At 39.0% G+C, this 23,319-nt stretch overlaps 5 protein-coding genes across 5 annotated transcripts; 3 read left to right on the plus strand and 2 right to left on the minus strand.

Annotated features, from left to right (window-relative positions):
• Positions 1-83: 83 nt before the first annotated feature.
• On the minus strand, positions 84-1,428 carry CBG03816 (the record flags this gene model as incomplete). The annotated part of the gene is made up of 5 exons (XM_045235219.1): positions 84-208; positions 316-656; positions 700-980; positions 1,037-1,294; positions 1,339-1,428. 5 exons carry the CDS (start codon positions 1,426-1,428, stop codon positions 84-86), a joined length of 1,095 nt encoding a protein of 364 aa, XP_045092489.1.
• Positions 1,429-1,840: 412 nt separating this feature from the next.
• Positions 1,841-5,210, minus strand: Cbr-ocrl-1 (the record flags this gene model as incomplete). Its single annotated transcript, XM_002639209.2, has 14 exons — positions 1,841-1,965; positions 2,014-2,120; positions 2,166-2,301; positions 2,347-2,527; positions 2,577-2,792; positions 2,844-2,888; positions 3,143-3,211; positions 3,502-3,760; positions 3,808-3,998; positions 4,047-4,217; positions 4,267-4,560; positions 4,610-4,727; positions 4,860-4,988; positions 5,116-5,210. 14 exons carry the CDS (start codon positions 5,208-5,210, stop codon positions 1,841-1,843), a joined length of 2,136 nt encoding a protein of 711 aa, XP_002639255.2.
• Positions 5,211-7,025: 1,815 nt separating this feature from the next.
• Cbr-eat-16 lies at positions 7,026-9,572 on the plus strand (the record flags this gene model as incomplete). Its single annotated transcript, XM_045235229.1, has 8 exons — positions 7,026-7,046; positions 7,097-7,216; positions 7,272-7,355; positions 7,402-7,495; positions 7,609-7,687; positions 8,358-8,654; positions 8,761-8,874; positions 8,924-9,572. The coding sequence occupies 8 exons, from the start codon at positions 7,026-7,028 to the stop codon at positions 9,570-9,572; spliced, it is 1,458 nt and encodes a 485-aa protein (XP_045092488.1).
• A 1,731-nt stretch (positions 9,573-11,303) lies between these two features.
• Cbr-ceh-5 lies at positions 11,304-11,793 on the plus strand (the record flags this gene model as incomplete). The annotated part of the gene is made up of 3 exons (XM_002639207.1): positions 11,304-11,453; positions 11,498-11,640; positions 11,685-11,793. 3 exons carry the CDS (start codon positions 11,304-11,306, stop codon positions 11,791-11,793), a joined length of 402 nt encoding a protein of 133 aa, XP_002639253.1.
• A 9,463-nt stretch (positions 11,794-21,256) lies between these two features.
• Cbr-gfi-2 lies at positions 21,257-23,231 on the plus strand (the record flags this gene model as incomplete). The annotated part of the gene is made up of 3 exons (XM_045235236.1): positions 21,257-21,919; positions 21,969-22,725; positions 23,155-23,231. The coding sequence occupies 3 exons, from the start codon at positions 21,257-21,259 to the stop codon at positions 23,229-23,231; spliced, it is 1,497 nt and encodes a 498-aa protein (XP_045092487.1).
• Between the last annotated feature and the right edge of the window lie 88 nt (positions 23,232-23,319).

Raw genomic sequence — 23,319 nt, forward strand, 5'->3', positions numbered from 1 at the left:
GCATAAACGGGGTGATGTTATATACAATTTTACACGAAACATTTGTTGGGGGGAAAGTGAAATAAGGAGAATAAAAAGAAAAATTATTCAGCATTGAGGAGTTCCTGAATCTCAGCCTCCCATGCTTCCTCGTCTTTTCCTCCAGTTTTTTCGACGACATCTTCGTAGTCATTGAGATCCGCGAGAATTTCTCGTTCCCATTCTTCGTCTGAAAATTCATTCAAGATTTTATGTGGTTGTGGCTTCGGTGAGTAGCTGACGTGGCACTGCACATACAAGCTCCACTGGACCGCCGGACTGTCTTATATGACTCACCGACACTAGTTAATGTCTGCTCTCCAGGAGCTGCTGGTTGCTCGAGAACAGTCTCTTTCACCTCCTCGTCTTCTTCTGATTCATTATTTGCTGGAACTTGTTCAGACTCTTGCTTAACTTCTTCTTCCTTAACGACTTCTGGTTCTTCAACCTTCGCCTCCTGCGTGTCAGAAACTTCCGGGGCAGCTTCTATCTTTTGCTCTTCAACCTTCTTTTCTTCTGTAGACGTTGCAGGTGCAGCCACAACTGGACTAATTCTTCCTGTTCCCTGGTTAAGCATAGATTGACGAATAAGTCCGATGCGATAGAAATAGTTCTGCCAGAATTGGTTTTCTTTGACTCTGAAATCAGGCTACTGTACTTTCCTTGAAAACGGATGCTCACTGTTTTGGGACTAATTGGAATCGAACGTTAGCTAAATTTGGGTCTTCTCTGAGAAGTAGAGCAGCCATTGCTTGTTGTTGCTCAAAACTGTATTCACTATTGGCTGCAGAATCACGAAGAAAGTTTCTGGTATCCGTTGACAATGACATCATCTGCTTCTTTGCTGAAACTTCGTCCGGGAGTCCTTGCCATGGCAAATCAATGTTTTTGAGTTTTTCTCGTTCCTCTTGAAGTTGCTTCTCAAAATCGTTTTGTTCTTTGTTCAATTCTCCAAGCATTGTCTGAAAAAAACAGAAACATACTATTTCAGTACCACATTTTCTACATTTTGACCTACATTTTCAATAACAGCATTCTTCACTTCTCCAAGCTTTTTTCCAGCGTCCTTAGCGTACTCGAACAATTTACTTGATGCTACTCCTCCTCCAACCTTCAATCCTCCGAAAAGAGCAGCCATCGATTTCTTAGCAGATTCAGCTGTAGATTCCTGTTGAGCCGTTGTTTCTTCGGGTTGTTCGACGATCTTGTCGGATTCGGGTTCAGTAGATTGTGGATTTTCACTTTTTGACTCTTCTTCACTCTTTTGATGATCCGTCTTAAACTGGGAGGGATTGATTACCTAACAAAATAATGCCTTACCGCGCTTTCGGACACTTTTTTCAGACTTTGCTCAATCGTCGATTTGGCATCATTCATTTTCTTCTTCATGTCTGCTAAAAGCCAAGACATTTTGTCAAGCTGAAAAATTATTAGAGAAATATATTTAAAACCAAAATCGACAAAACAATAAGCATCAAACCGAAATCGGGTTTTAAAAGAGAAATATTCAAAAAAGGCAAACAAAATGAGGTAATTGTTTTATAGCTTATGCATTGAATTCGGAAAGGACACTTTTTGAACAGGGGGCAAATAAAAATATCACAAAAACAAAAAAAAGAACGAAATGTATGATGTCTTATGGCATTTCAAAAAAGATATCAAACAAGAAAAAAATGGCTAAATTCGGAGAAACTGGGAGTGAGTTTTTGATAAAAATGAAATAAAGTTAATTGAAATTCAAAAAAGACAAAATGAGTACCCGTTTGGGATCATTACAGAAAAAAGGTTTTCCTAAAAGTTGCACTCTCGATCTATGAGATATTCATCCAAGAGCAACGTCAGCTGCATAGTCGCACATCGTCTGCAGAACTGTAGCAAACATTCCGTGCGTTTTTTCTTCGGTAATATCATGTCGGAACATCACGGTTCCCCAAAGGGATAGTTGATCTGAAACTGATATTTTATTGGATTAAAAAGTTCTGTTTGTTAGGATACCTCTGAGTTCGTATTTCTGGCTGAAAAACTCGCGGAGCATAAGACAAATAAGTTCTAAAACTGCTTGATTTGGCTTCGGAAGACTTGATCGAACCACAGTCCACAGTCTGAAAAGTATTTCTGTTACCCGTATACTGAAATATCGGACTCACTGCCTAGCATCCGTTCTGTATCGTATCATCTCTTTGTGTATTATCTTGAACATTCCTTCTAAAATAATTGGCTCATCTAGAGAATCGAGAAGTCGTATTAATGCACTGTACAACATATAAGAAGATGCTATTTGACCTGAAAAACAAAATATAACTTCATTTTCGCTTTAATAAAACTCACTCATGTCGTCAGGGTGTCCAGTTTCAAGAGCTTGGCGAATTCGATTAAACACTTCGTTATCTTGTTCTTCTTCTATATTCAGTTGCACTGCACCACGAGCTCTGAGAGCCATCACCAGTCGATAAATGACACGAGGAACATTCGGAGGACAATTATCCGATAAAGAACTCTCCAAGTCATCCTGAACTTTTGGAAATTTTAATTTACAAAAATAGGTTCTTGAAACTTACAAAATCAATTAAATTAACTTCTTTCTTGGGTCTTGCTGATAAAAGCTTTTCTAAAGTACTTCCAAAGCATGAATTGTTGTAGACAGCAGTAACAGGTATGAAATAATCGCGTCCATTCTCAAGATGTAAAACGAGAATTTCTTGGAGTTGTCCATTTCGTAAAATATCTTGGATTCGTCGAACAATATCAGTGCTTATCGAAACTGTCAAACTGATCTGAAATTAATTTTCAAGAATGTAGCGAACCGAGAAGAGAGAGAAACTTACCTCCATAGAAGAACCTTGAGGTATTTGGTAGTGAGTAGGCGTCACCTGAACACAATCTCATTTTTTGAATGAATTCCCAAAGAAGAGAAAGACAAAGATGACACGAAAAAGATGGCAGAGATGAGAGCGAGAAGCTTTCGATGTTTATCTCTAACCGGAATACTGTCTCGCTTTATTCTCTACCATTATTCCCTTCCTTTGTCTTTTGTAAATACTTTGAAAAAAAAAACGAAAATGCTGTAAAACCATTAGATAGGCATCTTCATCTCCTCTTCATTCATAAAGATAATTGAACTCACCATCAGCCATTTCTCGCAAATTTCTTGATTGTTCTGTGCATTCGGACGGACTTTGAATGAGAACCGCACCTGAAAAAAATTTATTGTTCAGCATAAATAGAGGATATTGTTGACACAAAAAGAGGTCATATGATGAGGAACAGCAAACTAATTCGATCATGCCAAATAAACAGCGATTTCAGTGTAAATACAGAAAATAGAGAGATTTTCGAAGGTAATGGGATGCACTATGTGATGGTGGACGTGGAGTAACGACAGAACAGTATGGCTAGAGACAGAGAGATAGATATTTAGTTCCGATTCATTTTTTGACACTCATTCATCAAAAACTATTACTTTAAAAAAATACAATATCTCACCTTTGACTTTCCGACGTTTTGTACAATAACACTGCGCGTTTTTGGTTCCAGATAGTTTACGATACCGAAATCAACTTCGTTGAGACTCAATTGAACCTGTGGCAACTCTTCATTCGCTCGTCGATCCGATTCTCGTATCGCTTCTTCGTAAACGCTGTTCGCCCCGCTTTCATTGATCTTTTTTACTTTCAAATTGAACAAAGCTCGAACAGGCTTGTGATCCGAAATGGTGATAGTTTCAACACTTTCCATAGGCCGTCTAAAAATGCTCAATCGTTTTTCAGTATGATTACAAAAATCCTTTACATCAATTCCAATCCAACTTGTGGATACTTTTTGTATGTCAGAATACGATCTGTCCATGCAGGAACTCTTCCTTTCTCACTAGTATCCCACGTGTTAGTACCACAATCGTACTTGTATGTTGGCCGGAATGGTAAGACTTTTGGTTCTTGAAAGTCTTTGAAGACTGTGCCACGTGCCATCTGCTCTTGAAGCTAAAACTTCCAGTTGCTACTTTCAGGAAACTTCTACAGTAATCTCACCTGACAATATTGGAACAAATCTCCAAACTTTTCGCTAGAAGCTATCCGTCGCACTTCATCATTTGATATTCCGTATATATCCGTATTCAGTCGATAATTTAAATCTCCAAACCAGAAAACAACATCGTGATCATAGAGACACATAACAGGTACTTCAAGAGGTCGGTCTCTCTATAAAAATGGTTTCGTTACAAATTAGAAAATCTCAAGGATAACTTACCAACCCGTCTTGTTGACTTCTTGGATAAAAAACAACACCATTATAAATATCTCGAAAATCTTGGTTTCTCCGTTCCAGCTCATTGTTTCCAGCCGCAAAATGAGCATTCACAAAGCACACCCATGTATCATTCATCTTCATTGAAATAGCGGTTCCTCCTTTGTTGCCCAATTTGTTGACAAGCACCGATATACCAGTTGCTACGTATTTCACATTCACATCACTAACTCGAACTTTGCTATGTGCGGCTTGAAAAACGATAACGAAAATTCCAACGAGTCGCATCGAACCGACCTGTAAATAATTTCAATTCAACGAAAATTTTGAAAAATTTCAATCTTACCACATTGAAATGAGTTCGTCCTCCTGGTAAAGAACAATGGATTGCATCGACCCAACCTTCCATTTTCTTTGTATTGTCGATTATATAGGTTCCAACAGACAGATCCATTTCTTGAAGGCTGAACAACTTTGTTTTTAAAGAACATTTATTTGTATTGTTTTTCTAATGACTGAAGTTGATGAACACATTTTTATTATCACTTTTTTAGGTTTCGAATGACTGATCAAAAGCGGAAGTCCGAAAAACTCACCCGACAGCATAGAACTCAGCAATATCCTCTTTATTCTGTGAGAACCATGTAGGGAATACGGACTGAGGGCTTTTTCCGTTAACGTTGAATGTGGAAACACAAATCTTGACATCTTGGAGTGTGCAGAATCTGCAAAACGATTGTTTGACTAATCAAAAGCAATCCATCATGATCCAATACAGACATTGGATCCGCTAATACTTTAAATTTCTGGATTTTGTATTAGATTTCTCTTTTTAAAATTTCAAAAACTAACTTATGCATCCATTCTCGCATAACCTCATCAACTTTTGCATCTCTTCCTTCTATCCAGTTGCACCTTTGTTTCGTGTAGAACGTCGTCGTAGCCATCGTCGATTTGTTTCGGAAGAGGCGAGTGACGGCGTTCCTCTTCCGTTGTTGGTCCCTGAAATCAGCAGATAAATATCATCAGATTTCATCACGAGATATGTTTTTTTCAAGAAAGAACAAAAAAATCATTTAGGTCTAAATCTAAATCATTGTTGACTCTAAATTGTGAAACGTGATGAACAAACATAGAAAATGGTATATTTTTCTGTCTGTCTTCCCTCTCTCCCTCTCTCTGCTACCTGTCGTTCTATCTCTCTCGGCTTTTGGGTACGTGAGTGTGCGGGAAGGACAAAACGAGACATACTTCAGTGTGCAAACACCATATTGAACACCGTATTCCATACTTTTTGTACTTCTTCCCAAGTGATATAGAACATTTTATGAGTTGTTTATATTCAGGTTTTCCTTTCGTTTAGAGTCGACGATTCTCTTTTTTTTGATGATTCGAGAGAAGTATCGCATTGCAAGGGAACAAGGATGGCGTGTGAAGAAGAGAAAGAGTACGCATAAATTTCCAAGTAGTGGAGAGAAGAAGACGGAGAAGATGAAGAGGCGTAGAGATTGAGTCAGCAAATTGCCGATCAAAACGATTGCACTTGTTATTTCCTATTGATTCTGTCAAAGTCACTTCCTCATGAAGAAAAAAGTCTGAACCTAAACTTTTCTGAAATACCAATCACATTTCTATCTGCACAGTTCATCATTTCCCCAGGAAACACTCATAAGCCGGCATATAAGCCTCCATCCGATCTTATAGTTTTTGAATACAAAAATGTATTCAATCTCCACGTTTAGCAAAGCAATCAGTATCATTTCTGCTTAAAAAAACAATTTAAGTGAGATCGAACACAAACTCATCCATCTCTTATTTCTTCTCCATTTTTTTCACCACACAGGCTATAAGAAGGAAGCGAAGAACGTAGTAGTATCCTTCGCCACTACTACCAAAAAAGCAACACACACCCATATATGGAAAAGAGACTGAGACGAAGAAGAGGGAAGAAGCTCGCTCCGTTGTTGCTGTCGTCGTCGTCGTGGAAGCCTCCCCGCACATCAAAATTGAATAAAAGGAGAAAGAAGTGAAAGAGAGACGCAGATCTGGAGAGAAGCCTGGCAGGAATAGCTTCTTCTTCTTCTTCTTCTTCTGCTGATTGTGACAAACGCGAGACGACGAGATCGATTCGTGAAGTGAAAAAAGAGGAGAAGCAGCAGCACGCGCACACACGCGCACATCTCTGAGACACACAGAAAGGAGCTCTCGGAGCTCTTTCGGAGCTCGAGTTAAATAGAGAGCGAGAGACGACAGGCTGCTCGATTATCGGAAATCATTGGGCTGCAGGGGACCCGGCGACTAGGGAGGGCGCCCTCTCTAGCCGCCTGCGTTGTTGACTTTATACGTCTGCGTGTCCGATTCAGGAAGTAGGCTTCGTCTTATGTCTCGTACTCTCGCTCATCAGCCGCCGCACAGAGACCCGCACACACTCATTCGCTCACTCTCCACGCTCGCTCACATATACACACATAAGCACCCCTTCTCCCGCCCACCACGCACCACAGCAGCCCTCATCCCCGAAGAAGAAATAAGTAAGGGAGCGAGAGAGTCAGAGAACTAAAGGATCCAAGCATTTTGGCTTTACCGTTTCATTATTTTTCATTACTATCATCCTCTTTGTTATCTGATTTGATTGTCGTCTAGACTGTTGCTATTAGTAACCATACTAAACTTTACAGAACCTGGAATTAATCAAAACGGAAGAAGATAGGTGGTTATCGAGTTGATTGGGCTGCTCGCCGCTCTCAAGCCCCGCATTTTGTATGATGCCACCGTTGACCAAGGTATTCCAGTTTCAGGATTATAGACTACAGTAACCGCAGAGGTTTTCCAGATCGAGGTGCTTGCGAAGCGTGTGATGGAGGGTGCACAACTGAAAACCCACAAATACTTCCGAATCGCTGTGCCTCACGCCATCACTGGTCAACAGTTGATAGCTCTCGTTTTGGAACGAGTAAGTTACCATCTATATTATATTCTCGAATAAATTTCAAACCTGATAATTCAAGGGTGCTCCTGATGACGAGGCAGAGGCCAGTCACTTAGCAAGCCTCCTTCTCCATCACGGATACATGTTTCCCGTTATCGAACATGTAAGTTTTATCCTTATTTTGTCTATTCTTCAAAAAACTATTTCAGGGTCAACCTTTCAAAGATGATGGGACTCTCTACAGGTTACAGAGGCCATATTTCTGGCCGTCTCAAGCTGAACTTGTTCCTGATGTGGAATACGGTAACTTTTTCGAGTTTTTCAACCTTCTTCGGGATTTTTCCTAATTGGAGAAATGTCTATTTCTCCTTGTCGACCTACACTTTTTCGGAAAACGAATATCCAATATTTTTCAGCAATCTACCTCAATAAACGACTGCTTAGAAATGAACAAAAACACGGGTTAGAAGAAGATGAAGTCGAATCCTTCAACAGGTGAGTTTAGGATCAAAAACCTTACACAGAAAAATTTTCACATGAAAGGTTACTTGATTGTTTGAATCCTTCTGGTTATCAGATAACTTTGACTTTTATGATTCTCGATTTTTTCCGTACGGATCTTTGATCACTAAAAATCGATTATGCAACCCGATGTATTCAAAATAAGATCCAAACTATTCTCGCATCACTGTGACTGAATGTTAATCTTCCAAAATGACGCTTGCATAATGTCCCAACCAAAAACGTTATTGAGAAAGAGATTAGTTTTCAACTTAGATTCTGAGGGAAGAATATAGAGATTTTTTTAGAATCGACTTTCAGAATATGAAGAGTAGAAAAGAGAACCTAGAGAGCAAGTTGAATACAGTGCAAATGATTAAAAAAATAATAATATATTTATTTGCAATGCATGGGGGAAGTTGATAGATAATTTGGCAAGAAACGGGACCTGTACAAATAAAAAAAAAAGTAAAATGACCAGACGGACCGACTAAAGTCCTGTAGGTCAAGTGGGAGGGATCAGAATATCATAAGGAATCGCTCCTACTCGCTTAGCAAACGCCACCGGACTGAGCTTAGAATTTATCACCTTACATACACGGTTCCACATAGACAAGTTTCTGTGAAGGAAGCAGTCAAAGTATTAAAAGAGTGATTATTCCAGGCTAGCAGATGTCTTGGCTCACATGTGGGCATTCATCGTTCAACAATCAGAACTCCAACTGAAACAGCAAAAAGAGAAGAAAAAGGTTGATAAAGTTGTGTTCGATTCGGAAGAACGAGCGTTCTGGAAAATTCGAAAACCGAGCAGAGGAGGTCCCAACTTTCTCGAAGACCCCTATATGAAAATAGAGAAGAAAATACGACGGCAGAATGCACAAGGCTACCGATGTCTAATGGATCGATTACGATTTGCTATAAAAACAAAACCTTGGTTGAAGGCTCTTAAGGCATCCGATACGTAAGTACTGACGAAAAATACTGGAAATCAAATTATTCGTTAAAAAGTTTTCAATTTAACTTTCTGACAAAACCACCTGCTTAAAGCTTCAGATAAAGCTTTTCAGAATGGTGACTTGGGTTGATCAACGAGCGGAATTCGATCCTTTCCTACATCCTCCACAGCCATCTAACCCTTGGATTAGTGATGAGGCATCTTTCTGGAATCAACCAACCGACACGTAAGTCATTTTGGTTAGGAAGAAAAATTGAATAATTTTTGTTTTCAAGATCGAGTGCCGAAATCCCCACAGAAAAACGGGTAAAACGATGGGGTCTGTCTGTACAGGAGTTGGTCAAGGATCCGATTGGACGACAAGTCTTAGAGACTTTCCTAGAATCTGAATTTTCTTCCGAAAATATACGATTTTGGATAGCAATACAGGATTTAAAATATGCTCCGAATGAGCAGATTTATGAGAAAGCAGGGAGAATACGAGAAGAATTTTTGGCTCAAGGAGCACCTGCACAAGTTAATGTTGATTCAAGAACACTCGATATGACGTTGGATTGCATAGCAAAAGCAAAGGATGCTTCTCAAATGAGATTCGCATTTTACAATTCTGAAGAACACGTCTTCACATTGATGGCCAAGGACTCCTACCCTCGATTTGTTAGGTCTCAAATCTACAAAGCCGTTTTGACAGCTGCCCAACAACATGGTACAAAACGACTAGGATGGAGAAACTTCGTCTTCAACATGGGTACTACTAAAAAACCAACTTCCAGTAAACCGTCGAAGGCAAGATTTTCCAGGGTGATTATGTATGAAAACTTTGATTCTCTTCAGCCGCAAGACTCAATCGGTACCAGTCAAGCTCTACCCAAACAATTGTCATCAGATTCATTGCCAGTTCGGCAGGCTCATGGTGCCAAGTAAGCTTTTATATACTTTCGATCTTTTTAGCTCAAAAACTCTTAGCCATGCCTCTTCAACGCATTTTTGCAGGACTGATCCCGAATGACGTCATTCTGTCTCTCACTGCTTCTTCTTCTTCCTCCTCTCCCCCTCCTCCTCTCCTTTGCGTGTACGTACGAGTGTCTGCGTCTCTTCATCTTTCTCTCTTTCTTTGTACATTCTTTTCAAAATTTCTTTCTGAAAAATCAAATCAAACTAAACAACCATGAAAAAAAAGGAAATCAACAATTATTATACCCTACCGATCCCCGCTATTAATAATCGATGACTCATATAAAACCGTCCACCCGTGTAATATCAAAAGCTCCCGAATCCTCAAAAAAAGAAACAAGAAAGTCTCTCTTCCCCAGCATGTTTTGATCCAATTTCCAAATCAATCAATAGTACATGTAATTCCAGTGTCTCTCTTTTATTTCTCACTAGTCCATAATCTGAATCCCGTTCCTGCCAACTTTCTCAACACCCACAATTTAGTCATTTCTAACCCTTTTCTGATCAAAACGTGTATATTTTGTCTACTCGAAAATCAGCTTCTCTCTTAAAAGGTTCTCCTGTTTTCTTGGCAACTATTTTTCTCCGTTTTTAAAATGTATCTGTAAGGTACCGCTAGCGTATTTAGGTGTTTCAGCCTAACTCATATTACTCTATACCTCTCTTCTGTAACTAATCTAAAACAATCAAAACAAATGGTACATTTTGCACCAAACAGGCGATATCAATACAAAACCGTCAGTTTTATCATTCTTTTTTCATTTTTCTTCTTCTCGCATCATTCTTTCTTCATCCTCTCTCACTACACCTGGTGTTTTGTCTCGAAACTTCCTTTGAGACAATTTATGGAATTGTTACATAATATATTGATAAATTGTCTGTAGATCACTATTTTCAGCTTTTTGTAGGCGTTGATGATTAATAAACTTATTTATTCTTTGTCGTATTTTGGTGGCTAACAGACAGTTCAGGTATTTACAGATACGAGGAAAAGTCAGGATTTCGATGAATCAGAAAAGTTTTCTCAGAAAACATTCTAATGGTGAAGAAACACTTTAAAAAAATTTCATAACAGCGAAAGAAATCAACATTTATTTCAGAAAGAACCTACTTCTCAAAAACTAGTACTCATAAAAATATTATACCGGTTCTGACAATCGGAAACATTTTTTAAATACTTCTGGAAGCTCTGGCTTCATGGATTTCGGCAAGACACGGTACCGAGAGATGAGAATACCAAAAAATTTTTACTCAAGAAAATCCAGTTTTAATGAATTCAAATTTGAAGATCACACCTCTGATTCAAAAAACTTCTGCAAACAACCTAATAATTACATCTTCTTAGGAGGTCCTTTTAATTACCAACGCACACACTCTACGGCATTATTACCGTACCTGACCCCCCCCCCCCCTCCCCCATTCAACTCTAATTATCCTTAGTCTCGAAGCATCAAATATCTTCCTTCTAGTGACTTTAATGAATCCATTTAGATTGCTGAGAGTTTTCGCCACTCGATGAAAGTTGGCTCTCTTTCTCACACCCTTCATACATCCCGAGAACAAAAAGAACAATATGTTAGCTTGCACTGCAATTATTGCTGACAGCCTGCTAGCAGATCCCACCCACTTTCGAGTATCTTTACCATATGTTGCATATCCTGAGAGCTCATTCCCCGTTCAGTCTCTGAGTTTGCACTCGAAATGGCTTCTGAGAGTGACGACAACTCTTTTATCAGAATTATTCGAATCAAGAGCGCGAATGGTTCAGAGAAAACTCTTGAAATTCCCGCTAAGCTTGATTTGGAAAGACCAAAAAGACCAAGAACTGTATTCACTGATGATCAATTGGAGGTAAGGTTGAAATTAGCAACAACAATTCTGTACGGTTTTTTTAGAAACTCGAAAAAGCGTTCACTGATTCTGGATACTTGAGTGGTGCTACAAGAGCAAAACTTGCTGAATCCCTTGGTTTAAGTGACAACCAGGTCAAAGTATGGTTTCAGAACCGGAGAACGAAACAGAAGAAAATTGAATCAAAGTAAGTTTCCGTAGCTTTGGGTTTCAACATCGTTCAATTTTCAGAGAATCAGTAAAACCTATCCCTGAACCAACTATTGAAAACTATTCAAACTTCTCACTCAACTATTGGACTGCCGCTGCATTTCTCTCCAACAATGTTATCTCGTCATAATCATGTCGTTCAAATTTTTTGAATATTTGATAAAAAAGACAAAAGAAACTCACTTTTTGCTGATAATCGTTCTTCCTTTTTGTCGATACTCGGTCAATTTCTCCTCTTTGTGTGTTAGTCTTGCAGTCTAAAACGGCCAATAAATTATTTTTTCCAGAAAGTGAACATAAAAAATTCCTAACTTCACAATTAAGGTGAGAAACAAATAAGAATGTTTCGCAGAATGTGATGACTTTTTGAAATCAAGAAAACGAGAGAATAGGTTATCAAGAGAGTATGACTGCAGCGCAAGAAACTATAAGAACAAAACTCAAAAATTTTGTAAATCTTTTTGTATTTCTTTGTATCAGAAATCTTTGAAGCGACATTCGAAATCTCAAGAGTAAATTTGAAAAAAAATGCGAAAAAAATTCAAAAAATATCAATGCCACTACTGTTTAAAGGCGCATGCTTCAATTTCTACTATTAGGTTGTCCAAAGTCTTTGACACTTTTCTTCGAGAGGTGCTTTCTTCAAGAAAAATAAGAATCAATAAGAAATGTATTCACTATTGGAGTTTTCGCCAGCGCAACAGAAGTTGGGTGATTTCAATTGCGCAGAAATCTGGCGACTTAGAAGCGAAAAGTGATTCAAAAATTTTTTGACATCTTTCCGATCGTGGAAGTTATTTCCAGCAAGACAGTTCGGAGAAATTAGAAAAAGTGGTAATTTATTAGTGTCAGATAACGGGTATACGCTGGGTAAAATAAAATTTTGTTTCCTACTCAGGTAGTTCGGAAAAAATTCTGAGCCATAAACAAGCCACGATTAAACTAAAAAAGGTGCCCGTTAGCCACGGGCTGAAAAAGTTTATAAAGGGCTTAGAATAGTTTCGTTGTTGCTTAGAAAAGTTTATCCATTGCTGCGAAAAAGTTTGAAAGTGCTAATAATAATTTTACTGTTGCTTAAAAAAGTTTACTCGTTGCTTGAAAAAGTTTAATCGTGGACTTTTTGCTTGAAAAGGTTTCAGAATTGCTCAAATGTAGCTCAGAAAGGTTTTCCGATTTACCTGAGCATAAGCTCGAGCGTACTGCGGGTGTTCAAAGATTTGTGTGGTTTTTCGTTGTCATGCAATAGCTTGAACAGCAAGCCTTTCTGGAGGTGAGGGCGATGTGCATAAATATCACTTTCCATTTGGAAGCCGTAGAGCCAGAGTTGATGATACTGGAGCCCGGAAGCAGCTTGCGGGACATTACTCCAGCACTGTCTAACCAAATTCAAAAAATCTGATTTTTTCTGGAAGCTTCCCGTTTGAGCTCGATTTCGCCCTTTCTTGTGCAGAGACCCATTTTCTCTTTCTGACATAGTTGAGTAACAGTACCCGTTTATTATCTCAAATAGAAGTTTTGTTGATCCAGTCCCTTGTCGGTCCCCTGGTGATAAGTGAAAGTGACAGGTAACATCGTACCTTTTTTAGATAATTGGCCAAAATGTGTGGAACGATTCGACTACCCCCCTGAGGCAAATACTCAGTTGCTACAGGATCAGTTGTTTCCTGACCAGTTGCTACTTTTGTCTCAGTTGCTATTTTCCCAGATGCTATGACTCAGCTGCTACTTTTGGCTCAATTGCTCGAAATACTTTTGAGATAATAAACGGGTACTGTTACTCAACTATGTCAGAAAGAGAAAATGGGTCTCTGCACAAGAAAGGGCGAAATCGAGCTCAAACGGGAAGCTTCCAGAAAAAATCAGATTTTTTGAATTTGGTTAGACAGTGCTGGAGTAATGTCCCGCAAGCTGCTTCCGGGCTCCAGTATCATCAACTCTGGCTCTACGGCTTCCAAATGGAAAGTGATATTTATGCACATCGCCCTCACCTCCAGAAAGGCTTGCTGTTCAAGCTATTGCATGACAACGAAAAACCACACAAATCTTTGAACACCCGCAGTACGCTCGAGCAGGGGAAATTTTTTATAGTGCGTTAAACACACAATGTGTGACATCTATAAATATGAAAACAGATTTAGAAAAAATCGAAATTCGGATGAGCAACATAGAGCGAAGTAAAAGTGTCAGACTTTTTGGACAACCTAATAGTTGGTCCCACTTCGAAGTACAGAGAATCGCTTTATTCAACAAAAAAGTTTTTTTTGTGATTTTTCTTTTTTGATTTTTTAAAAGACATTTTTAATGCTGTATACAAAAAGAAAATAGTTGAGCAACCTCCCGAAGATCTGAAAAATTGAAGTAGACTGAAAAAGAAATGTTAATGTCGTTACTGTTTAAAGGCGCATGCATCAATTTCGAAAAGCTGGCCCCGCTCCGAAGTACCGAGTTTTTCTTTTTTTTTCAACAAAAACATTTCTGCAATTTTTCTGCTTTTCTGTTTTTCTCTTAAGAAATTTCTATTTCATGCTGTACAAAAATCGTATCATTCGTGGTTTTGACCAAATAAAAGTTGACAACACTGTACGATTGCAGTCATGAAATTATGTTTTGTCGTGAAAAAAGAAACAACGATGTTATTCATCTTCTCACTGAAATAATAGCTGACCTGCATGTAGGGATATCCCAATAGGAATACTGCCTTCGTTTAAATTTTTTTGTTGAAACATGCTATTCTTCCCGAAGTTTCCATGGCTTCTGCTCTTGAATACGGTGGCGTTTTTTAGTTCCCGAGCGACTGCGTCCATTTCCATGAGAATGTTCCCCTAAAGTTTTATGAGTGTTTTTTTCTGTTTTTTCTGTTTTGCCGAATCTGCTGTTCGCAACCACAAAAGTACTTCTACCACTCGAAAGACTCTCGAACATATAATCTTGATCCTATTCTTCTCTATGTAGGTAATCCTCTGTTTTGTACCTTTTTCTATTTTTCTGTTTTGATGCGATGCTAAACATATCTCAACAATGGTGTAGAACATGGGACCCAAGAGTTCTATGCAAATTTCATGACTCATTAATGACTCATATTTATAAAACGGGCATAACTGGCATCATTCGGTAGTTGTCGCCTTTCGAATTTTTGTATTCACCTTCGTTCAGTATCGTCTCTGTGTCTCCAGCTTCTTTTCACTATTTCAATCGTGTTCGATTACTTTCTCGATCGGCCTCCCAAGAGGGTCGCGTCTCACATACGGGAGAGACTCGGAACGATAGTGACTGTGCGCATAGTAGAGAAAGCAGACCAAGGAGACTCCTTGCTTTACAGTGTCGGCCCCCCGACTACTCACCTTTTCGTACCAGAGGACTGTCTCCTCGTTCTCTCTGTCTCTTCGACTTTCAAGCACTCTCTCCCATTCTACATTGACGAGTCAAACCAAATAGCCATGGTGGCGATTCGCGCAAAATTTTCCTTTTCCTACCTATCCGGGCCTTCCGTTCTCTACATGTTCTCTTGTGGTGTTGAAACGTGGCTTTCAGTGCATGAAATTGAGCCGGCCGATTTTTCTGGAATGTGGCTCATAGAACCGCTTCCCTCAGATCTTAGCTACTCTTTTTTCTAATTTTTTTTCTATCATTTAGCTTTATATTCAATGGTAAACAACTGAAGCGTGTCAATTATGGGATGGCTTTCACATACACATAGCCACAGTGAAAAAAAAAGAAAATAGAAAAAGAAATAGATATCCTTCCCGGATATGTAGACACCATGATCATCATCGTCTTCTGTCTATTTTATTCACTATTATTATTATAACCGCTTCCCCATATTTTCCAAATATCGTTATACTTCGAATTCGACTATAGTAGGTATAGGCGCCTACGTATCCAGTTTCCAATCGATGACATGGTTTTCGACATAGTTTATTGCTTCTAGTAGCACAGAATACCCATTCTCAAGGTCGTAAGATTAGGAGGTGTGGTTTTATTTTCTCGTCATCTTCACTTTGTAATAGAGGAAAACATACGTTCACTCTCTTGTTTCTTCGGGTAATTTTTACAAATCTAATTCTCCTTTTTTTGCTTCTTTGGAATCCGGTTCAGGTTTGGAAAATCTCCTCCTTCAAATCATCGTACACAAGTTTTTGCTAATACCAATTACGATGATTTCCACTTCGAAGACTAAGAACACCTTCTTGTCATGGTCAAATCCACCTTTGACGGAAAAATAAGATGAAAGTGAGGATGGAAAGAATCTTAACGAATATCCTTTTTTATAAGGTTTATAATAAATGGGAAGAATTTTAGATCTAAGATTGATATTCAGAATAGAATTTTTACATTTTTGCCCTTCTTGAATTTTTTTAGCGATGTGTCGTGGAAGGTAATATGGATGTGTCTGCGTTTCTCGCATTATCACACTGTTTTCTCGTCTGTTTCTTTGCATCTCAAGCTCCATTCGTCCATCGACACAATTCATTCGCTTATTCGCTTCCACACACATAACAAACCTAACCTCGCCATCTCTTTTTTTCGTCCGTTTAGGCTTTTCCACGTCTGCGTCTATTCATCTAGTATTCCATCCCTCCATGAAAAAAAAGAAAAAGAAAGTATGCCAATAATTATGAAAAATAAATGAGGACTTTGAAGCAGATCAATTTTCTTCATACCTTCCGAACCCTGGAATCTGCAAACCTAATTTAATCCTGACATTCAATGCCCCCCGTATTTTATTTACTAAGTATTATATCTATTCCACCCCCATTCTACTCAGTTTGTTCCGATCTGCTTCCGTTCAGACAGCCTATAATTTTCTCCTAGGATTTTCCGCCCACCAAAAAATGTGTTTCGTAATTTATCCACCCACAGATTTTCGATACTTAAATAGCTGTCTAAAAACGGACATAAGTTTCGTATTCATTTTCAAAAATTAAGTACTGATCGGAATGGTTAATGATAAATCTCGCATCATGCCTGAATTTTGTTCAAAAGTGGTCTTAATTTATTTATTCCAGAAGAAGTGTTCAGAAAGACGTAGAAGTAGAAACTTTCCAAAAAAAAACTGTATATTATGCGCAATCCTATTTCTAGCTGTTTATGTGATATTCTAACTCCCTGCATTAGAAAGTCTATACCCCCAAACTGATTCGTTTTGTATTGAACACCGACGAGTTAGTGTGCTCACCGAGAAGCTGGTCGGTAGGGAAACATTACCCAAATAGGAGAGAGCTTCAGACAGATTTGATTGTTTGTTTGTATTGACGGGGTTTGGGGGTACAAACGAGAATGAGGCTCTGAGGCAGAATTTTTGGAGCTTCTGGGTACATCGAATGAAAACGGCATCCATATCTCTTCGTTAGAAAATTTCCCTATTTCTATAGTTTCCATTTTCGCAAAATCGTTAAAACAGTTTCGAATGCTCAGTCTACTCGAAGACTAATCTGCGCTCAAGTAGTTTTCATCTCTCTCCTCCTCCTCCGTGTACTGTGTTTGCCATTGGTGAAAACGCAAAAGCATTGGAATTTTTCCATCCTTGTTGCGTTTTTCGTTGTGCTCTCTGCGCGAGCAGCAACGGCCACTCTTTCCTGATTTTCACCTACCTCCCACAGGAGGAAAAAGGTCGTCAAGAAAAACAAGAGAAACGTTGAATACAACAGAAACACAGACGCAGACTGATCAATCATTTGCTGCTGGGGGTCTCCTCTGACATGCCACTTTCCACCATCACCGCCCGGTCGCTAATTATTATGCTTCCGGTATCTGGTGGCCCACGGAGTGGACACGTGTTGCCTTTCGGTCGTCGAATCAATTAAAATCTGTTGTACCTGAACATCATACTGTTTTGTAGTTTCTCTCCAGGATACTTTAGTCTGGATTAAGCTGATCCATTCTAAAATTGTACCATCGTCATATTTTGTGCGTATTCCTACATGAAAGGATAAAACTAGAAGGCAGGTGATATTAGACACCTTCACCTGCTATTTTTGTCATGCATTAGTTCTATTTTTGCCTTTTTCTACGCAAATCATACTTGCAGTGAACGTGATCTTCTGAAGATGAGGAAAGAATATATAGTTCTTCGCAAGTTCTTTTGTTTCATAGAGCACAAGACATGTAGCTCTTTGTCTTAGTAAAAAGCTTAGCAACTGCTCCACGAACCCGGGCACCATTCATTTTTTCTTCTCTCTGCGCATTAACACTCTCGCACGCCACGGACAAAGGAACGAAAAGTTGACCTTCTCCAGATGAGAAGTTGAATGCTTTGAATTAAAACTGAACCAACCTCTTTCTATATATATATATATATATATATATATATATATATATATATATATATATATATATCTCTCTCTCTTTTTTTTGTCTTTTGGATGTCCAAGCAGAATTCAAGTGGTCCTGGAGGCATGATGCTCAATGGTTTTAATGAAATAGTGTGAAATAGTGTTGCTTATGACCTAGTAGTAGGTTTCAGTGTGATTCATTCTTTTTTAAATAGTAGTGTCTCTCTCGGTCTCTGGAAGCTTGTCTTTCTCCTCGAAACGTAAAGAATTTGACGAAGGAATCTTAATGAGAACTTCTCCGAGAAAGTGACATGAATAGCCGCCTGGCTAGAGCATGTTTTGCACATTTCGGAAATGGAGAAAACAAGAATCGCGTGTGCTTCATCGGTGTCGAATATCCGTATGAAAATTGGGAATTCCGAGTCCATATTCCGAAATATTCGATTCAGAAGACCTTTTTTCCTCATCAGAATGTTCCTCAAAATTTTGCTTCTCTTGCTCTCTCTTCCTGTTAGACATTATTGTTTGCCGTCTCGTTTCGAAACGGTCTATCGAATGCTCTCTGAGTCATCCATAAACTCACCTCTCTCTTGTGGGCGCTCGTCTTATCACACATTGTGGTAATAATATTCTGATACGGATATTATTCTGTTCTAAAAAATCGGAGCTGTTTGAGAGAAACGCCGGTGGTTAAAGGTCCCACTACGACAATTACTCTAACCTAAAAATGTGTTCATTTTCCTGATTTTTTTCTCGCTTTTTTTCCGTTTCCAATTTCCAGTCAATTTTTTCACTTTGAAATATTTTAAATTTCCGACTTATTTGAGGAAACATAATAGGAAAATTGAAAAAATCAACCCTGAAGATGGAAATATTCCCAAGGGACAATTTATCCATCAGAAAAAAAAGTTCATGAATATTCAATAAAACCCACTAGTTGGTATTCTTGGTTGTATTTCTGAACCCTCCGTCTTTTCATATGTAAATTGAATGTGTTTATATGAACATGAAGCCTAGGACTGCAAGCTTCATAAGTGACCTTGAATGATTAGAAATTTCCGCTTTTCATCAATTCATTTTTTTTCCTTTCTCTGCCCTCCCCATAATAATCAATATCTGATTTCCGGTGAGGAAACTGAAAGCAGATATTTTTCATTGTTTCATGACTACCGCCCCGCTTCTTCTCTATCGTTTCTCATGTTATCTCACGTGTTTTCTGATGTTCCATTTTTTTTTCTTCAACCAGTCTTTCTTTATCACCTCTCTATCAAAACTTTTTCTCACAACATAACAAAGGTCAATCTTGTGGGGGCATCGAGACCTCATTCTAGTTCCATCACCACCATCTTTCCTCCTCTACCAGTTAGTTTTTCTCTGGTTTTGGCCTCTTCCACCAGTCATCGTTCAATTTCTTCTCCATCTTCTTCTTCTCCTTCCCCTTTTGATTGTTTTTGCAAACAAGACACGCGTGTTCGTCTCAAGAGCCACACCAATACCGCCGCTAAGGGAGCTCCCAAAGCATTCTTTTTTCTCAGCCCATCAGCAACAACGTATACCGGTTTAAACGAGAATTTTTCGTAGTTTTCCCCCATTTCAGAATCTTTTTCGTTCATGTTCTAACTCGCTTTGAAACTATAAAATTAGTTTTTTTTGTGTTCAAATAGAAATATTTCGCAATGTATAGTTTTGGTATCCTACCAACTCGATTTCATTGTCTGAAACACCCCCGGAGTAGGAATAAGGAATAAGGGGAATCATCCATCGAGCACTACTTCGGAGTCGTCTCAAATTTCCGGCCACCTTTTGATATAAACTCTTACTCTTCTCCGTCGTTTTATTTTCTTCTTTCTTTTTCCCTTCTTTGCTTCTATTTCTTCTTTTTTTCGCCCTCATCATCAGCCTCGCACTCTCTGTCTCTTTATAAGTTTATTTGATGCAGGATGCATAAAAAGATCTCATTAAAAATTGACCGCTTCAAAAATCATTTTTTTTATTCTACCAAATTTTCGCCTTTTAAAAAACTGAAATTATCAATTTTGCAGATCACATCTCGGAAACGCATCGGGGCTGTAGGAGAAGGTTTTGTCACAGTTTTCAAATGTAAGTCTTTTCGTTTTTTTCAAAAATCACTCGTTTTCAAAATTGTCATATTTAGTCTAATTTCTCTTTCATCTCCGTATTGGAATGAGAAAAATGCGGTTTTCATCTTATATATCGATAAAAAGAAATGGAAGGAGACACGATACATTGTGATAAGAAAGACGGTCGATGATAGTGATGATGACCGACAGAAGGACGTAGAAAAAGAGAAATAGTGGACGAGTAGAAGAGAAACCATACGCCCTTTTCTCATTTAGAATTGATTAATCAATGAGTTTGACATTCAAATATAGGTATTTTCTCTCGTAGGATATGCCAAACGATTTCTTGGCGACTAAAGTTTTAGGAACTTCTGCAAATAGCTTTAAGCCTTCAAAACACTATTGGTACATAGGAATCTCGAAAACATATTCTAATATTGTGGCTCTTGTTAACCAGAATACCTCCAACCTTTTTTTCTGCCAGTATGTTTATTTCTTTCCTCTCTAACTCTTCAAAGTCACTCAGCTGGCCAGTGGTGAGCTGTGATCGTTTGGCACGTAGACTCCACACCAACGCCGAACCGACCAATGTGTGATAGTGGACCATAGAAGTGTCGCATTGAATGCAATAGGTGGGAGAGATAGAGAGAGAATTGATGATGGCAAGTGTGTTTTGTGATGAAAAGATACTCCTGTTATCCTAGGAAAATGGAGTACACTAGAAGACCAATGAGAGCTAAAAAACGACTAGTGTTGTTCTAGTGGAAATCATTTTTTGGTCGTACCAACCACTTTTGGAGTTTTTTAATCCCCTCTCGATTGAGCCTCAATTTCCGTCCTCTCATAATTTCCGGTCATTTTTGTCGAAACAAGAAACCTCCACTTTCCTTTTTATTTCTTCCTTCATCACCATCTCCTTCTCTTATTGTGTATGTTTCGGATTGAAATATACTCTTTTTCCTCTGTTCTTCATTCCATCGGCTTCCTTGATGCAATGTGTTTTGTGCCTACCATAATTCTGTACAAAAACCTATTCTTTGTCGAATTGGCAATTTAAAATACAATTTCAGAACCTTCATCAATGAATCTTTTCTGATGTGGTTGAATATAATCGGAAAGTCACTCACTTCACTCATCTAGGAAAGAGTGTGTTCAAAAGTTGAGGTTCATCGTAAGTTTTTTTCTTCCACGATTCGATTTCCTTAGGGTCATTTTTTCCAGAACAACAACAAATTACAATATGGATCACTCGGAGCTCATCGCCGAGCTGCCCGAGATTGAACGGATGACGGCGCAGGAGAGAATAGCTCTTGCCAGAGATCGACGGCGGTTGCAACTTCGAAAAAACGATGAAAGAGAAAGAGCTCTTCCGCCTCCTCGACCTCGTCGACAACGTCTTCATTTTGCGGCTGAAGTGGAGCTACTCGAAGCCACGTGTCGAGCAGATTACGCGGAAGTAGAACGGCTGCTAAACGAAAATGCCAATCCAAACCTTCACAATGACGATGGATTGACACCTTTACATCAGTGTGCAATTGACGATAATCAACAAATCATGCTTCTTTTGTTGGACAGAGGAGCAAATGTGAACGCACAAGACACGGAGCAATGGACACCTCTGCATGCGGCTGCCTGTTGTGCTCATATAAATATTGTGAAAATTCTGATTCAAGCTGGTGCCAATTTATTAGCCGTCAATGCCGAAGGCAACATGCCATATGATATATGTGATCATGAAGAAACTCTGGATGTTATTGAAAGTGAAATGGCTGCACGGGGAATCACGCAGTCGTACATTGACGAAATGAGAGGAGCACCAGAGAAAGCAATGTTAGATGACATGAAAATGCTCCATCAGCAAGGAAGAGAGCTGGATGTCCGAGCACCAGATGGTTCCACATATGTAAGTGTTATAAAATGTATCTCTGAACCTCCAAAATCCTACTTTACAGCTCCACGTAGCATCTGCGAATGGTTACTACGACGTTGCTGCATTTTTACTTACCTGCTCTGTTTCCCCGCTGATCCGAGATAATGACTTTTGGCAGCCAGTGCATGCTGCTGCTTGCTGGGCACAACCTGATCTCATTGAACTGCTTTGCCAATATGGAGGTGATATTCATGCAAAAACCAAAAATGGAGAAACGCCGATGGATCTATGTGAGGATTTATCAACGAAACAGGTCATCACAGCACTGGTTCAAACGGAAGCTAGACGTCGACGACTGGCATTCGGAGTTCGCGATTCTAGAAGACAGAGCAAGAAAAGGAAGAAGTTCGAATCGCCACAACAAGGTGCTACAACTGGAGACAATCCGTTTTCTGCTCGTGGAGCCATTCGCCGTCAATCTCTTCGCGATAGAAGTGGACTCACGCCCGCCAGAATTGAGGCTCAGAAAGAAGGAGCTGATATTTTGCGAACGTGGTCAAAAGAAGACGTCTCGGCAGATGTACATGCTTCGCAAGCCGGTTCACTTCAACACCAGAGAGAATCACCGAGTAAACGAGTGCTCAAGGTAAGCTGTGAAGAACAAAAAGACAGTATCTCTCACCCTTCGAAGTATTATTTTCAGAGTTCGCAAAATAAACAAGCAAAACCAATGTCGCCGGACGAATGGCTACGAAAACTTGAAACGAATGGAACGGCTGATGATGACTTGGATACGACGCCGAAGCGTGGTGGAAGTACAAGAAGGAGGCAGAAAAAAGGTTAGAATTCAAATTACAAAGTTCGATTATTATGCTGATATGCAAAAAAAAAGGAGTTGTGAAAGGGAAAATCTGGTGACCGCGACCACAGCCGAACTATCGTAGTCAGAAAATGTTTTTCCGTTTTCCGGATTTTTAATAGATTTAGAAAAAATAAAATTTCAACTTTTTTGGTATATTTTCAACACAAAAGTTGTCGAAAAGCAATAGTAATCGAGAAAAAATATCGATAATTTTAGGTTACGGTATTTTTCGTTACGGGACCGCTGGTCACGCACACAAGCTTTTCTCTTCTACTGCTCTGACTTTCCTATACAAAAAATAATCACTTTCGAAAAAAATGCATAGTTCAAAGCAAAATGTTTTTTGACTGCCTATTGTCAGTGATATTTCAAAAAAAATTTGAGTCGTATTCTCATCATTTTTCAGTTCCAGGAGACTTGTCAGATTCTCGGAATGGCGATGGTAGGCGGCAGAAGTCAACTTGTTGCTGTGTGATATGCTGAGACTTCTTCTTTTATTTTCGATTGATCCCTGTTCTTCTCCAAATAATCACCCGAATGAATTGGTACCGAGTACCTGATCGTAAAATGC

This window comes from Caenorhabditis briggsae (assembly GCF_000004555.2).
Source record: "Caenorhabditis briggsae complete genome, chrI, whole genome shotgun sequence".
In the NCBI taxonomy this organism is placed as follows: Eukaryota; Metazoa; Nematoda; class Chromadorea; order Rhabditida; family Rhabditidae; genus Caenorhabditis; species Caenorhabditis briggsae.